At 41.4% G+C, this 18,848-nt stretch overlaps 1 protein-coding gene across 1 annotated transcript in view; it reads right to left on the reverse strand.

Moving 5' to 3' along the window:
* Positions 1–3,961: 3,961 nt before the first annotated feature.
* The window catches only part of ASCC1 (activating signal cointegrator 1 complex subunit 1), a 72,971-nt gene continuing 58,084 nt past the window's right edge, over positions 3,962–18,848 (reverse strand). Inside the window, exon 10 of the mRNA XM_044420524.1 lies at positions 3,962–4,362. Coding sequence (XP_044276459.1) covers positions 4,246–4,362 — 117 coding nt within the window. The 3' untranslated portion in view covers positions 3,962–4,245. The remainder of the gene's footprint in view (positions 4,363–18,848) is intronic.

The raw sequence follows: 18,848 nt of genomic DNA on the forward strand, positions 1-18,848 counted from the left end.
GAAGGGGAAAAATGGAGATAAGTGAAATGGAGAATATGGAGTGAAATAATGGGCTGAAGGCAGCACCTAAGCACTGCCTGACTCATACATCACAGACACATTGGACAACCACGATCAGTTATTTCAGGGCAATTGTTAGATTGTGAGCTCCAGCCTCCTCTTGTCTGGTCAAGACAAAAAGGACAACTGTATCAATACAGTGTTCCTGACATGGATCAAGATGTGTCAAGAGAAATTCTTCACTTGTTTCTAATGTTCCCTCAAAGTCTAGTTGGGAACTTTGGCATCGCTGCTAAAAATAAACTTTTGGTGCCTACTTTTAGTTAGCATGGTCTTCAAGCTTGTGTTTCTTCTAGAGCAACTTCACATGTTACAATAGCAAGGAGACATCACCATGTTCCCACTCTGGATCTTTTGAAGGGCATTCATATCTAAAACCATGTAGCAAATATTCCTGTGCTGCTGTGATTGACCAAGGTCCTCAGGAATATGTTTTATGGTATGTTTTGAGATACATAAACACATGTAAAACTTTATAAAACAGAGACTTGTGTTCACTGTAAAGTATAAATCACTTGTGTGCATGTGCAATCACATGCATTCTACATGTTGTGAATACATTTGAGGTTTGCGGATGGTACTCGTTGGCAGATGTGTAGTGTGCAACTCTCCTCAAATCCTGGAGTTAAGCTTTTGTTGAGAAATGCTTCTATAGTCACTGAACATGAGATGTAATGCTACTAGCTCCTGTGATCACAGTTTGCCTTCTTCAGTAGAATGGATTCTATGCCCATTTATATCTTGACAGACTGGAATTGGCCAATCATTTTGGGATTTACCCATAGCTTTTATAAGGATGCTATAAGTGATGGCTAGTACTCAGTCATTTACCTTTTTGAAGTAAGGAGTCCAAATATTTATCTTTTTGAAGTAAGGAGTCCAAATATATCTACCTAAACTCTTAAATTTTAACATAATTTGTGATGCTCTCCTTCAGGCATGCCCCATGCTAAGCCTTTATCTGTGCATACTGCATTGGCTAGCTGTGGGGTTCTGCTTAGGACTGGCTTCAAACCAGAAATCCAAGATGATTCAGTACAAATTAAAAATCTATTTATTAAACAGTTTGCCCTTAAAAATGGTCATATGAGGTTTTAGAACACTGCTCAGCTTGAGAAGAATTAATTCCAGATCTGTTTATCTCTGCTGTGACTTTTATTTAGCAACTTAATCCAATGTTGTTGAATTAATTATACTTCATACATTATAAAGGACTAAACTTATTAAATATATCTATATTTAGAAATGAAAAAGGAAGTACATAAAATTAGAAGAAACTCTCCCCAACCTCATTAAAATACATGTTGTTCTGCTGGTTTAGACCTTGGCCTTGGAATAATATCTATTACATCTGTACAGACATTCAGTGCTATTGGGACTGAATCAATAGCAGTGTAACAGCTCCTGTGCTGACTTGTCACACTTCCGTTCAATCCATTTGGTTTTGGTGGTAATATCCAGAAAGTAGAATACTACTCTTTGAAAAGATTTGGAACAGCAGAATCCAGACCAAAGTAATCAAATCCAACTATATTAAAGTCACCCTCAATGACGAACAAGGAGCTAGAGAAAAATCAATGCTAGATGATACGTGCAAAACTGGTCAGGAAAGAAAATGTATTGAAAAAGCTTCTATGGGGGAACTGCAGACAAAGAAGAATAAAAATAGTACTCCTGTCCTTTTAAGGGCTTTAATATTCAGCATGAAGTTTATTGCTAAGTGCATAAACAGCTTCTTGGTTACTGTAGTTAAAAATATGTCAAGAAGATTTTGGATGTACTTCCTTTGTTCTACTGCAACAGAGATTATTGGCTTTTGTGAGCAAGTGAAAAACAACACAACCCCCCCACAAGCCTGGGTAGAGGAAGAGCCAAAAGGACCAGTAGAGCGAAGCACTTCTCAAAGGTGCTGAAAACTCGAGTGTGGGAGTATAGTATTGTCAGGATCAGACCTCTAGTGACTATCTGGGTTCTCCAAGGCAACTGGCAAAGTTAAAGCTAAGAGAGTCTAAGGATCTCAAAAAGAGGCTCTTAATAGCTGGAGAATGTAGGCAATACTATCAGGCAGGCCAGGAGTAAATAGGAAACTGTGACTTCATTTTGTAAGAGTGATCCTTAAAATAGTTTACGCAAAAGATGTTTTACTCTGTCTGCCATGAAGTGGGTTTTTTAAGAAGTGACAGAGCATCCTGTGAGACTAATCCAAGAAAACGGGACTTGATTAAGCAAATAAACAAAGCACCAACACCACCACTGTTGAAAAACTACGCTGCCAGTGCCTTTGTGGACCTGGTTCATATGAGACACCATCCTACCATGGGCAGTGAACCACGATTCACTGTCATGTTACCCATGCCCAGCCCAGTTTATGCACCATGGCTTTCTGCATGTGAGATCCAAACCCACCCAATGTGGACAGTGGTGAACTCCAACTGATACACAGTAAAATTTGCGCACAGCCCCTGGCAAATAGGCAGCCAATCCCCTTATTAGCATTCCTAAAAATAAAACTGGCTTGGGGAAAAAAGCCACCTTGAAAACCCACGGTTTGTTTTATTCACAGTTGTGCTGTCTGAACCCAGATGACCAATCCCGCTGTGAGGAAAATCCTGCTCACTAGGCAAAAGTGGGGAAAAAACCTTATTGGGAAATTACAAAAGTGCATTCCAGCCGTTTTTTTCTGGGGAATTGAGTTTTTTGTGAGCTAGTTGTAAAAAAAATCTAGGTCCCCTTGAAAGGTGTTTTCAAAACACTGGGACACATAAAGCTGTATGTTCTGGCCCCAGGCCACCATCCCAGATGGCTGTCAATCACAGCAGGGAGAAATAACTTGGTACTGCCCAGTGCGCACAAGGTCCACTGGGAGACTGCCTGATGGACCAAAAGAAATGGGGAGGAGCAACCCAAAGTGGACCTGATTGCCTGCTGGGCACACTGTGGGCTATTCACAGTACACCCAACCCACCTTCACTTAGTACCAGGGTGGTTTGTTGTAAGGCTCTCCAGGTGATATACAGTAACACTCAGGTACAACACCTTTGACCATCAGCAAATAGACTTCTATTCATTTTATCAAAATTAATAGAAATAAAGTTGGTTTGTAACATCCAAAACAAGGTGGGTGCTAACTGAACACTTTTTACTCTACTTAAAAACACGCTGTATAATGAAATCCTGTCAATCATTTTCAACCAGATCTGTAGTTGCCAATCATTCTGATTGCCTGGATTTGGTCTTCCGACATCCAAGCACCCACTAATAAGTGCATTATTTTCCAGATACTAGCTGTACATGCCTTCGACTTCTGTTCCATTTTCTTTTTTATCTACCCTTTCACTTCTGTCTGTCTGTCTGTCTGTCTGTCTGTCTGTCTGTCTTGTTCCCTTATTTCTGGAAATGGTTATGAAGTGAAAGAATTAAGGAACTCACACCAGCAGTTGCTTGATGATTTTTAAGATAAAGGCCACAGTCCTGAGAATTTCAGAAAAGCACTAGGACTGTGCACAGACTGCTCTGCAAATTAATGTACCAGGCCTATTTGTGGGTGCTTGCGAAAAGGACTATGCATGCGAACAGAAAGGCAATACTTTGTTTCTGTAAGTAGCCTCTGAACACCATGAAACAGAGTTAGGTAAACTCTTTCCACATGGTAATAGCTAATCCCTCACTTGGAAATATGCCTCTTTGCAAGGCCTGTGTTTGCTGTGATTATTTCAGACACAAAAGAAAGACTTACCAGGCTATCTGCACTTGTAGCAATTAAAAATCACTTCCATTTAACTAAAGAAGAAAGGGCTTTTTAACTGAAAGGAGGTGGGTTCTTAGGCCAATCTGGGTGCCACAATGTATCTGTATAATACGTAAAATTAGGTCAGCTATTTAAAAACTTGGTCCTTACAACTTTCATTAATTTATTTATTTCAACCCTGTCAAACACAAGTACTATTGCTTCTTACTTAACCAGCATTTTCCTTCATTAAGAAAAGCAAACCAAAACAACTTACTTGATTGTATAGTCATGTTTTTACAGGGGCTCAGATCATTGTGGTTTTACAAATTCAGGTACAATTTCACTGCAACACGTTAAGGCTAATTCAGGATGACCCTGAATGATCCTGCCCAAATCAGGACCCATCTGAATCATCCGCATCCCCATCATCTTCATACAATCAGTGAGGCTGCACCTCAGGAGAACATGAGCTGCCCTGATGTTGCATAGTAACCTGAGCTGTCTGTTGAGAATCGCTGGGACATGTAGACTGTATTTAGCTGCACTTCCCCAAAGTGGAAGTTCTCAAAGAGCTGAAAGAGAAGAGACAGAAGAACTCATGAGATCCCAGACAAGCTTTCTTGCATTGGAGTTTTCTTGCAAAATAACATGAAATACATGTATGTCAAAAACATTTGAAGAGGAATTTCCACACTTGTCTCCCTTCCACACACATTTTAAAAAATCCCTCTTCTGAACAGATTTCATTTTCCTTCACCAATGATTAAATGTCATTGCAAGATAGCCATGTAAAAGCATCATGGGAGCTTTTAAAATGTAAGTTACCTATACAACACTAGAAACACTTTCGCTCTATCTGATCTAGATGGAAGAAAACTGACTGCAGCCATTAAAAGCTACTGTAAGCACTTAATGCCTGTAGTTTGAATATCTGTGTAGAAAAGAAGACTAATGGAGGTAAAAATGCATGCCTTTGTAAGTCTGAGTAGTTAAGAACCATATCTTAGATATTCCATCATGCAAACTGGTCAAGGGGTGCATATCAATAATGCTTCCTTTCTTGAAGGCCAGGGATAGTCAACATCTTTTCCTGAAGACATTTCTATTCTGCAAATACAAGTCTAGAAGTTGGACCTCTTTTTGGGTGATTAGGCTCTGTAAGAAATGGTGGCACATAAAAGTGCTTTGCAGTTGCAGAGCACATGCACTTGGAAACTAGGTGCTGGAGAGGGCCTACAGAACAACAGTAATGCTGTTACAATAAAAATCATACCTTGTTGCTTCTCCAAGTAGATCTTGGTCAAGGCATTATATGCAAAATGAAAAGACAGCCACAACAAAGGCGCTTTCCAGATCAATGATTCTTAGTGCTATCAGTCAAACTGTTCAGCTATCTTGTCTTTCTCTGAAGACATTTTTGATGGAAAGGAAACTGGTGGAAGAAGTGGTAGGAAAACCCAGCAGGGCCCCAAATGGAAGAGTGAACCTGCCTATAAAATTCCATCGGTGAGGCAAGGCAACTGCACAGTGAAAGCTTATCTGGAGGCTCCTTTTGAATGGATATGATCAGTTACTCCATTTGACAACTTCGTTATGAGTGAAAAAGTGGGTAGCATTTTTAAAGCACTTCACTTCTGAGGGCTGTCACAGGCCAAATGTAATTGCTTCACAGATTACCAGTTGGCCACATCTCTATTCCTCACATAGCACACCTTGTTTACACAGGATTAAGGAAAAGGAATAATGGAATCTTCCTTCCTTTCCCAGACTCTGGTAGATGGAAGTATGATTACGAAACACACTACATGAGGTCAATTACTATTTCCCCAGTAGATTTCAAGAGTGGGGTTGGCTCCTCTCTTTTTAGTGCATGGTGGCATCAAAGAAGATATGGACTATGGCACAGGTACCATCTTGAATTATGATTTAACCTTGGGGCCCACTCTTCATCTAACCCTGCCTACAATAGTCCTTTAATTTGGTTGGATGGTGTGTGTGTGTGTGTGTTTTGTTTGTTTTTTACTTTGGTGAGAGCTATTTTGTGATTCCCATAATACATTAAATTGAGTCTGGTTAATTCATGTAGGTTACCAGCCAGCACTCTGAAAGTTGCTAGGTTTGACCAGTTTTTCTCTAGATAAGAACAGTGAAACTAGACACAAAAGGGTCTCCTGTCCTGATTCTTTCAACAAAACCTTCAAGGGGACGAGAGAGAGAGAGAGAGAGAGGGAGAGGGAGAGGGAGAGAGAGAGAGAGTTGAAACACAGTTCACAAGGAAGATGCTTCAGTGATTAACAGTGTACAGGAGACAGATGGAAATATGACATCAGAATACATTATAAGGAGCCCAGTGATACTGTTTAGAAGAAATAACATGTTCAAGTGCTTTTCTCCATTCCATTAAGAAACAGGAAACTGGTCTGCCTTACAGTGCACACAAAGTCTTTGGAAAACCTTTCAACAAATATACTAATTTTGACCTCAGTTCAATGCTGCTTGTGCCAAGAATCAACAACGCCTAAGTAGTTTGGCTTCTCCATCAAAGAGATCTTAAAAACCATATTCCATCTGATTTATTTTTCATTTTGTATCTGTCCCTACAGACCACAGCTGAAGATGGACACATACAGCATTTCCTGCTATTAAGGAGTCCCAGTGCTTTTGAAAAATCTACAGCTTCATTAAGCCCTGTTTATCCATAGCGGACAAATCCATTGATTCTTCTGTGTCGAACCACTGAAATTCAACTATCCGCTTGGTAGTCATAATCTTGTATTTCTCCTCTTTCCAGAAACATACTGAGTTTTTCCTAGCAGAGATGATCTCAAATCAGTTCTCTATTGGCTTTGGCATTTGTTCTGTGTATGCTCCATGGCCCTCTTATATAAAGTAGAATTTGCCCAAGTGTGAATTTGACCCTATGAAAGTTTGCTAGGAATGCCTGTGGGAGCAAGAGAAATTGCACAGAGATGAGGACACTTCAAGAGACTTTGCAGCTACCCCAGCTCTTCATCGTATCAGCCTTGCTGCAAATTAAGTGGCTGGGACAGGTAGTGGCAAAAGGGAGAAGTCAGTAACTATGGTTAGTTGAGCAGAACGTATTGCAGGGTCTGCTGTGTTAGTGGACAGAAGGAATTTCAAAGCAGCTGAGTCTCCAAGGAGATGGGGCCTGACTAAAAAGGTATAGAGGCTTGAAACAAATAAACTGTGCCAAAAATATAAACTTTTGTTTCTCTGTTTATGTCCAACTTGTCTTTCAAGGAGCCAAGGCAGTGTTCATGATCTTCCTCTCTATTTTAACTTCACAACAATCTTATAAAGTAGATTAGGCTGTGAGTGTTCAAAGTCACCCAGTGAGCTTCATGACAGAGCGGAGACTAGAACTCGGATCTCTCCATTCCTTGTCCAGCACGTGAATCATTATACCATACAAGATCAAAGGCTCATTTTTGTTTAAATCCTTCTTCCTACTGTTCTACCATGTAAGAATGTAAGAGAATGAAATAATAAATGGGAATTGCATTGTACATACAGCTTGACTAAGTGTTATTTATCTAGCCAGTGTGTTTTAGATTAATATTGTTGCCCAAGATTCCACAGTATGGCACTCCAATGGTCAAGTGCAGTCCTTCATATGCCTAAATATTTGGCCACCTGGTCCTTCCAAACAGCACCGGAGGAATTCTAGTTATTCGTCCCACAGCACACTGGCAAAGATAACATTTAGCACACGAGTTTCACATGGCTGCACTGCAGGGCCACAGTGACTGTGGAGTCATATGAATCCACTCTCAGAGCTTTTCCTGTAAAATAGGAATTGCTAGAACATTGTTATGACAGTGCACAAATGTGTAGATTACATTTTTAAAAGATCTGGAACAACATGAAGGCACATAATTAATTTGGAATGATTAGAATTCTAGCAATCAAGATTTGGATAATGAAGAGTCGGCTTGTTTTTGTTCTTATTAAGCCCCGCAAGAGCCATTTTTCGGGGGGGGGGGGTTAAAAAACCATCATTTTAAATATAATATTTTAAAAATGGAACATTAAAATTACTAAAATTCTGTTTTATACAATTATAAAAATGCAATATAATCTGCAACGAGGCTTCAAAATGTATGTTCCCACATTCAAGATAAAAATATTTTATAGACAAGGAATGATTGTGTGTGGAGGGGATACTATTTTTAGATAAAATCCACTTTGAATGTATTGTTTTAGAGAATATTTTTGTAGACTACAGTAGTTTTGACAGGGTATTTTAATGCCAGAAATGGACTTTGAAAACTACCTAGTTTTATTTTCCATATATTTTAAATAAGTAGTTCTCACAGGTCCTTCTAATCCTAATCGTTCTGCTTTCTCAGCAAAGAAGTTGCTCCCTGCACTCTCTACAAAACAGGAAATTGTTCCTGTCTGGTTGTTTGTGAGCCTAAAGATGTTTTCAAGCAAGGAAAATTGAAGCATTTACTTGCAGTGGGGGAACGTTGCACTTTCGACTTCTAAGGGGATTATCTGCCTTGAAACAAGCTAGCACGGCCAGCAAAATGCATATATAGCATATTGAAAATATGTATTTGAAAAAACTAAAGCATTCTTTTGCAATACAGGCAGTTCCTCACAGACAAACTCGGTTGCATATAGTAACATGTTTCCTTTCCTTTGGAGGAGCTGCAAGGAACAAAAGAAGGCAGGGCAATGAAAATAAAACCAGCTATATTCTGTGATTGTGGCTGCAAAATGGAGAGCAAAGCTGACAGCCTCTCAGAGGTGTGAAACACCGACAGGCACAAAGAGAGGCAAAGCGTCTCTCTCCTCTCTTTCTAGAAGGGGTTCTTTTTAAAGCTGTGTGCTCTACCACATTGGTTTGTCACATGCAGCACTATGATATATTGCACCTGCATGAAGATCACTGTCTTCTCTGGGCCAGCAGGTAATTTCTGGGATCTGATTGCCATTTTGAAACTTGCATGCCTCCTGTACAGAATGCTGCAACCTATTCATGGGCTATGTATTCATGTTTCTACCTAGCATGGGAAGTCAGAAAATGCTGAATCTGCACACTTTCTCCAAAACTTTGTACAAACGTTCCATAAATCTAGGAGCCCTCCTTCCTCCTCCGTTTCCAATATGTAATAGATAGACTTTTGGAGGATTTGAATATTAATCCACCTGTGATCAATCTTGGCCCTTCTACAATGGTTCCAGTCTATGGTTTTTATTTTGAAAGCATCATTCGTTCATTTTGAATTAATTTTGTTCATGTGTAGTAAAGCAAAACTGCTGCATGACAGGTAGGTTTGTGATATCACAAACACTGGCCAGTTAGCATTCCACATGTGTGGTTTCTGCAGCAAGCACACAGAACCAGGGCTTGGGATAACCGTGCTTGCCAGAGTGGCTCTCCCAGCTGCACACAACATGGAGGCTACACTCAACATCTGGGCCCTTCCTCAGCGTGAAGGAGCTTTGGAGGGTACTAGCAAGGGGGGGGGGACGTCTTCTGTGGTGGCCCCCATCTATGAATGACCTCCCTATTGCAGCCCACCTGGCATGAGCTCTGCTTAGATGACCCTTTATGCTGAGGCTTTTAAAGCTGTATTTGGCTATCCAGAGGCTGGAGGGAATTACCCATCTGAATTAATACGGTCATTCTCCACTGTACTTTAAAAACTGTCTTTAATGTTTATTTTGATAAGATGTTATAGTATTTTATGGTACTGTTCTTAAATTATTACTGTAAACTGGCCAGGGAGCTTCAGCTATGGAGTGGTATATTAATGAAATAAATCAATAAGCCATTTCCCTCTACCCCACCCCCAAGGTCAGCCTTATAAAAAGCAGTTGGTCATTCAGACCAGGATGACCTTATTTTTCAAGATAATTGATGGGGGACATATTTAGCAAGAATACGCATACATAAAGGTACACTTGTCTAGAATAGGATGAAACACCAGAAGCCACCGAGTTGCTAAAGATGGGCGCCTCTTACAGCATGGTTAAAAATAAAAGACGGAGAACAAAAGAGACAGGGTGTGCACTTGCGTGAATTTCCCATACAGAACTTTGCGAGAACAATTGATTTTTAGAAAGCTAGCTGGCCGTACATTAATAAGGAACACACCGCAAGGTTTAAGGGACAACCACAGCTTTTTTATTCCTGTGTTCACTGCAAGGCTTTTATTTTTATTATCTCATCTCCTCTTTCCCTCAGGCTTCAGGTGATAGGAGCCACTGGAAATCACAAGTAGGCAGATGAGGGCAAGTGTGCAGTCAAAAGGACACAAGTACTCTTGCAAACACTAAGGCTCTTGGGAGTACAGATGGCAGTAAAAGGTCTCTGATAACTCAAAGTCAATTTCTCGCTTTTAAAAAAGGCTTCTGTGACCTGACTTCTAAGCTTTGGTTTAATAGGGTCACCTTCTACTTCACATAATGAGTGTGTGTTTTGGTACTATCTCTCCCATTATAATCCTGCACTATTCCTCATGACAGCAAAGGCAACAGAGACACTGTAACTGTCAGCCATAACAATTCTAACCAAAAAAAATGTTGCAAACATGTTATTGTTATTTTTAAATTATTGCACCTACCTTTTAGCATCAAAGTGAATTTAAAAAAATCAGAAAAGACCCACAGTTGCTGTGGTAAAGTAATGAGAGAAGGAGAAAGGAACCATGCTGCTGGACACATACTGACAGAGAGCCAAGCAGCTGACATAGGTTCAATTCATTCTGGGAAACTGTATAGCAGAGAATGGGGAAACGGGAGGGTCCTGCTTACACACCTGAAAAACAATCTGCAGAATTTTAAGTGTGGTGGAGATGCATGGACACAGGATGTATGGGAGTGGCAATATGACCAGACAGTGCAAGGCAAGCAAACCTGAAAGGCAGGACTTCTACAACCACATCACCAAGAGTCCTCCATCCCACCATATGCATTAATAATGTTTTGCTATTTTGTTGTTCATGTGATAGGCTTGCAGTGTAATTATGTTGAAAGACTGCAGTAGGGGCGAGGTGGGGATAGCTAGAAAGAGCTAGAGGGTCAGTGTGGCGTAGTGGTTAAGAGCATGGGACTGGGACTCAAGCGATCCGGGTTCGAGTCCCCGTTCAGCCATGGAGCCAACTGGGTGACTTTGGGCCAGTCACAGACCTCAGCCCAACTTACCTCACAGGGCTGTTGTGAGGATAAGATTGAGAACAGCAAGAAGGGAATGATGTAAGCTGCTTTGAGTTCTTAAAAGAAAAAAGGCAGGATACAATCTAATAAATAAATAAAGCCTTTTACTTTACAAATGTTACAACCACCAACTGACTTTGAGAGGTTAGTGTTAGCTATTCCAACAGCTGTTCCTGAAGTTTGGTATAGGAGATCTATACCATCTCAGTACTGGAGTCCTCCTGGGACCTATCTGAAGGGTTAAAAATGGGGTGGGAGATGGATGGGAAAGCTGCATTCCACCAAATCGGTCTATGGGCTAAGAAACACTTAATTCATTCTTGGCTAGAGTAAGGGAATTGTGCCTGAATTCTATGCATTGTTGGTATTTTACTTGCATATCAGCAATTCATTTTCTCATGTTCAGGACATAGGCACATGCCTTCATATATGATGGAGTTGTGATGGTATGGTTTGGTTTGGTTTGCTATTTATTTATTTATTTATAAAATTTGTATGCTGTCTAATTACTTGCATCTCTGGATGGCTTACAGCATAAATAGACCATCCACACTGGATGCAAATTAATAAAATACAACAATAAAATTCAATATTAAAACATGTTAAAATATTGATTAAATAAAAAGGACTTGACCTGGCACTGAAAAACAATGACGGCACCTGGTGGACCTCTCTAGGGAGCGCATTCCATAGTTGGGGCACCACCGCAGGGAAGGCCCTCCTCCAGGTACTCTGTCTCCTAACGTCTTTCACAGAGGGTTCCCAGAGGAGGGCTTCTGTTGCCGATCTCAGGGGGCATGTTTTGGCAATCCTTTGGTTGCAAATTTTCCAGAAAATCTTGACAAATATTCATCAGACTCCTAATGAGGGCCTAAACTTACTAAATTTACATTCTTGTTAGTTTTGGGAGGAAATGGAAAGTTTCAGAAAAAAATTATTGTAAATGGTTTGTAAATGGATCACTCAGAATGTGTGGATCTCTGAATGTGTGTGATCTGTATCAGCGGTTTTCACCGCTAGTCCTTGGACCAGTGCTGGTCCACTGGGATTTCCTGCAGGTTTGGGGTGGGGATTGCTTCCTTCTCGCCACAGATTGGTATCTGGTAGATAAACTCAATAAGAATAATTGGAGGAGCAGGGGAAATAGAACAGTGATGGGGAAACTCCTGAGTGCCATGGTTTAGTGGCAATGCCAGCAGGATTGCCTGCAAAAATTAGTTCTCTTAGGGTCCAATCTCGGTAACCCAGTAACTTCATTGAATTGAATGGGACCTTTTTCTGAGTACACATGAATATAAGCTTCTGCTGTGAATAAATAATGAGGATATTGGGGGAAAAAACCTATTGTGGAAACACCCAGATAGCTCAGAACACTGAGCAGTGCTCAATGTACGATAACAAGAGCAAACTAAAGAATTTTACACTAATGATAAGAAGCTCAAAGGAAAAACAACCACCAGACTGTAAACTATACATCCACGCCTTCCAGAGCTGCTGAGAGAATAAATAAAACAGTTGAAACTATTATTATTATTATTAAAAATGGATTCAGTGTGAGGAGAGGTTAGTTCACAAACATTATTTTCCCACTTGGGGGGTGCGCGCGCGCACACACACACACACATGCTTTTCCTGTATTTACATAACTATAATAAAGCCACATGAAACTCTACTTTAAAAACACACAAGCAAATAAACAGCCTCTAACTTCCCATATATCCTAAAGAACAATCTAAATGAGAGAGAAGGAGCATTCCAAGTGTTCAGTATTCCAAGCTGCTGTTCTGAAACAAACTCAAGTGTAGCACTTCCCCAGCTGTGTAGGAAAGGCAGGCCCAGTGTGAGCTCTCTTGCTGTCTAAAGCAAAACTTTTTCTCATATCATGCAACCTCACCTTCTTCCTCCAGTCACCAGAACCAAGCCCAAGAGCCCATTGTCTTTCATTTTTGCTGCCCTATGGGGTTCTCTGGGTTGGGGCTGGCAAGAGCCAATAGGGAGGATCAATAGGGAGGACCAATATCTCAGCACATAATCAAGATACTGTGGGGTGTTAGACATGTGCAAAGGTATCACAAGAGTCCCTCCCTGGAGCCTGCAGCAACACAGGGCCAGTGGCTGGTCCACACAGCTCTGCTGGCCACTTTCTTGCCACAGGGAGAAAAGGGCTGCCAGGATTGTTAGTGGAGTGGTTTTCAACCACCAGTCTGTGGACCGGCGCCACTCAGCAAGAGGTTTCCTCTTCATGGGTGGGTTGGTTCTAATAAAGGCAGGTGCTATATTAAGATGTATAGGTACCTATAATGTAATCCTGTACATAAATACAAAGAGCTGAGTTCTGTTGAGTTCAGTGGGCTTTCTTCCAAGAAAGTGTATGCAGGATTCCATCTTGCATAGCATCTAATAACCCACTAACAGAATGTTTTTTAAGGGAGGGCACAATAATTATTGCATGGGCTGCACATAAATGTGCACATGGCTTGCAAAGCAATTTTATTTAGCCCCATGCTTACTGATATCAGCGCACACAGATTTTGGCAGTAACTGGATTCTAAAATACGGTTCCACCTGTAATGGTCTAAAAAGGAAAGTCTCAATTGCATCTCTGTAGCACCGGTGTGCAGGTGAAAAAAACAAGTTATAATCTCATTTTTATTCTTATTTATTAAACCAATATTACATTATTGCGGACTGAATCAGTGTTTTTGAACAGCATTGTTGGCAATGCAAATGCTCTTCAGCTTTTAAAGTAGATGGATAGGATAATTTGGAGTAACATCATACTGGAAGAGCCTGTTTTCCTTCCCCAAGTTATGATTCCTGCATGTAGCAAAAATGTTAAATGTTTCTGGATGTTGGCTGGGGATGAAAGCCATAAAGTACTGGAATGCTGACATAGGATGTGTGGTTGTGAAGAACACGTTTTTCCAGCTTTCCTGTGAGGCAGAACAGGATGAGGGGCATTTTTCACTTTAATAGCAGTCGTCCCCCTCATATTTGTTATTCAAAATCTGAACACCAGACCTGTGGTATTTTTGAGAAAAGGAGGAGATGGACCTTCCAGCTCCCCCACGTCCAAGTAGCCTCTAGTTTTGTGCATGAGGACCCAGGAGTATGACTGAGTTCAAGCAAGGCTCTTTACCCAACTCCAGCCTTCTAATTCAAGTATGTATTAAAGAATTAAAGGAGTAAATGAAACCAGTGGCTACATGAAAATGAATGGTAATTTCTGTCCAGTCTTACATGGATACAGACCACCTCATTTTAAGTTGAGCATTAGGAGGGATGGAGGCAGACAATCACTGAATCAAAAATATGGAAAGCTGCAGCAGGGTGAATCCCAGAGAAGTGAATGCTTCAGTTTCTATGCATGAGAATCGGGAAAAGGTGTAAGCTCTGAGGGATCTCCTCTTAGACTTCTGTCAAATCGGATTTGGCAAGGGTAGAGATAAAGGTAATAAATTAATATATTGCATTACAATAAAACAAAATAGTTTAACTAAGATTTTGAGAATATTTCAAAATAAGTTCCATCGATGCATTCACTACATTCTGTTTAGGGCATATGAGAACCACTCCCTCCCACTATTCCTGGATTCTGCAGCTTCCTTTAGGTTACCTTTCCAAAAATGTGATGCACCAAGTTCTTTTTTCAAGCCTTGGAACAGCTACAATAAATCACAGGACTAATATATACCAGGGTACTAACAGAGCAGTGCTGGAGCTCTGTTTATGAAAGCCTGGACATGCCAACACAAACTACTGCTTTTAAATCAACTGTCAGGAGCGCAACAAGCATGAGAAACATTAATAGATTTGCCTGAAAAGGTGCTGGGCGGTAGGAGGACAATTCCATCCAGAAGAGGAGAAGGGAAAGCAGAGGTATTTAAAACTTCCTTCACGTAATCGCTGTGCTCTGCACTTAGAGCAGCCTGGCCTGGATTTCACCGCTACTGTCAGATGTATTGATCAGTTTCAAAGCTTTGCTTTTGCCTAAAGTGGCAAGGCCAAAAAGGACTGCTTGGAATTAATTAAAAAAAGAAAACCCAGTTCTGCTGAGAATCTCAATACTCTAATACCATGGGAACAACAAGTCATTGCAATGCTTTGCAGTTAAAATCTACTACCACAGAACGAAAGGCGCGCACGCGTGCACACACACACACACACACACACACACACACACATGAACACATGGACACAGTCAGTCTTTAGGGAGGTCCATCCGCTGAAAAAATAAAGCATTGCCTTAGGATAAGGGTATTGGAGATTAATGGTACAAAACTGTCCCTCGTGAATCAGCACTGTAGGCTGGCAGAAATATAAAACAGCATCAGCCCATAACAGCTCACCCACAAAACCCAACTCCCTCATTATTATTGTCAAGCCAAGGATCTCAGCCTGAAGAGAACATGTTAAGCATCCAAAGACAGCAGGGGTTGGATGCCTTGAAGGTGATACAGTCCTTGGTTCTATCAACCCCAAATATAAATCCTTGCAGCAATGGCTTGGCATGGCTACAAGGGCAGACAGCAGAATTTCACAGAATAGGCAGGGGTGTAGTCAGACTCGGGTCCTTTGGAACAAGAGGGGCAGAGAGAGAGGCCACACACCCAGGGACTGAATTCACATGCTCCCTTGCTTGTTTGGAGCAGTTTAGAAGCCCAGCTCCTGAGCTTATAAGCCTGTCTGACAGAGCAAGCCTTGTAGGGTTTAGTAGCTAAAACTGGGCTTGCTGTATTGTCCCAACGGAGATGACAGGACAAGCCCAGGGGTAACCCCCAAATTCTACAGAGCTGCTTGGCAAAAGCGGCAAGAAGTCTTTGCTGATTCAGCTAAGTAGCTCCAGCTGAGCACCAAAGACAGCCACCCTGAAGCGCCCAAGTGTCAGTGGGGGGCAGTTGTGAGGCAGATGCCCTGGTAAAGCAGGACTGCTTGTGACCAAGTACATCCTGCTGCCATTGGCTGGTCATGCCCCCACCTCTTCCACAGGCACAGCGTGGCAGATGGGGCAGCAGGCATGCTAGATCTGGAGTGGGGGTAGCTGCACTCTGCTCAACCTCTAGAGAAGGTGGAGTGGAATGCAAATCGGCTCCCCAGCCCTGCTCTTGTGTTGTCGCCTGTTGCTTTTCCTGGAGCCTTCCGTGGCTTTTGATACCATCAACCACGGTATCCTTCTGGACAGGCTGGTTGAGCTGGGAGCACGAGGCACAGCTTTGCAGTGCTTCTGTACCTTTGCAGTGCTTCTGTACCTTTGCAGTGCTTCTGTACAGCCAAGTCCAGAAGATGGTGCTGGGGGATTGTTGTTCTGCGCCACGGCATTTATGCCCTGGAGTTCTGCAGGGCTCTATCTTGTCCCCCATGCTCTTTAACATCTACATTAGACCACTGGAATTGGTTATCAGAAGGAGTTGGCTGAGATGCTATCAGAACACTGATAAAACTCAGCTCTACCTTTCTTTTTCATCTGACAAGGTGAGGCAGTGGATGATTGAATCATGCTCTGGGCTTGATAATGGATTGGATGAGGTCCAGTAAACTGAAGCTCTATCTAGATAAGCTGGAGACCCTTTTATTAGCTAAGGATGATCTATCTGCTATGACCCTATCTAGACAGGAAGAACTGGGCAATGGTTGTTCATGCACTGGTAACCTCTCATTTGCATTATTGCAATGCTCTCTACATGGGGCTTCCTTTGAAGACAGTCCAGAAATTTCACCTGGTCCAGAATAGGACAGTGAGGCGGATGATGAAGGTGAGCAGGTATGATCACATTGCAACAGTCATCTATCATCTTCACTGGTTGCCACATATCCCTCTGTAAGTACCTCAAAGGCTGTCACAAAGAGGACGGTCAAGATCTCTTCTTGCTGATGCCAGAGTGCAGGACACGGAATAATGTTGTGACAACCCAGATTCAGGGCTGGACATCAGGAAAAGCTTCCTCACTGTCAAAGCGATACAACAGTAGAACCAGCTGCCTACAGAGTTGGTGGGCTCTCCACACTAGAGACATTCAAAAAGAAACTTGATAGCCATCTGAGAGGGATGGTGTGACATGGTGTCCTGCAGCCTTTCACACAACAACTCACTGCATCATTTTACTGAGAAAAAGTGATTGCCTCCAACCTTTTTCAGTCCAAAAGCTGAATTCCAATCTTGGAAAGGTATTGGCAGCCACATTCCATTTCTGGATGTTACCAAAGGCTGAGTGGGCAGGACCAAAATGTGAATCTTATCCATTTTAAGCCTACTGAGTAGGCCAAAGCTCTACATGCTACCCAGAAGCAAGCAGGACTGAATCATGCAGCAGTGCTTTCAAGCAGAATCACAACTATCAAGTATATGCATGTATACTCTGAAGTAAGCATGAGCAGCAACTCGACTCACAGGTGTGCAGGACAAGATTCTGCATGTCTACTTTTATAGGGTTTTCTTTGTCATGACTCATGATTTCATGAGGACAATTGCACTAATTGTATCTTCATAAAATTTGGTGGTAAATTTGGTGGTAAATTCACTACAAACATATGAATCAGCTCTTAGCCACGCTATCTGAAAGACAAGAAGGGTGGGAGGACTTGACTTCAGCTATATTCAAACATAGATTGTGACAGCAACAAGGTTGGAATCATGCTCAAGAGTACATTATTTGCAAGGCGAATGCAGCCTTCAAAAACAATATATGCCTTGCATGAGGATGCAGATGATGATGTAAAGAAACTTAGCTCAGCTCCTTAATTACCTATAACCCTCCCTAGCTTTCAACTTTACAAAGGCCTTTTATGCACTACTTTAGTGGTTAGCATGTACCACAAAATACAGAAGAGCGCTTCTCCTGAAAGAAAACACAAGAAAAATGTGATAAACCAAAGCATTTAAGAAATAACTGCTATACCGGAATGGAACTGCCAAAATTGTATATGCTTTGGTCCCATAGCTAAAAACTAGCTAGTTAGTCACAATCATATGACTCCCTAAAGCAATGACCTCCCCCTTTCTATAGACTTCTCTCATGGGAAATATTACTCAGATTGCAACATATCATTATTTTGAATATTAAGCAAAATCAGAATTCTAATACCAGCACATGCTGAAAGAGCTAAAAGCAGTACAGCCATCATGCATGCTATAATTTATCAAAGATGACAGTGCTTGTTGTATTGGCCTAGAGCTCTTGTTTAGGCTTTTTGGCACACTATCTACTACAAGGTCTCCGACATGAATGAGATTGCTTTAAAAACAAAGAAATGGTCAGCAAGAATTAAGCACCTCTGGCATTGTCCTCTGGGAATTGTATGGATTTAGTAACACATTCTGTCCTGAGACTACTGATACTGATACCATGTGAGACAGAAAGAAGGGGAAAGCAATGCTTGTAAGGATAGGAAATAAATCAAAGTGAGTGATAGGACAGAGAAGATGGATTGATACAAATGGGGTGAATTTCACAGTTCATGCATGTGTGGAATGAATCATGTTGGTAGCAGGGCAGATGGGAACGATGGACACAGGATGCTTTGGCCATCTGTCCTACAAAGCTTTGCTAGTGAACTGTAATCACGACACGGAACAAAGCTGATATTCTATTTCATAGAATTATAAAGCTGGAAGGAATATAAAAATCACCTAAATCTAAGGCAAGACCCTCTACACACACACACACGCGCGTGCACACACACACACACACACACACACACACACACACCATTTCCAGATTGACACACGTGATGCAGACTGAAGCATCTCACAAAATGAAAGTAGGAGGAAATAAGACATCCATATGCAGATAGTGAATGCTTAGTAAAGCAATACTACAATGGTAAGTCTAGGTCTACTTGCCCCTTCCCCGTATTACTGTTGTATGTATAT

This window comes from Varanus komodoensis, unplaced genomic scaffold, assembly GCF_004798865.1.
Source record: "Varanus komodoensis strain SLA01 unplaced genomic scaffold, ASM479886v1 scaffold11, whole genome shotgun sequence".
Lineage (NCBI taxonomy): Eukaryota > Metazoa > Chordata > Lepidosauria > Squamata > Varanidae > Varanus > Varanus komodoensis.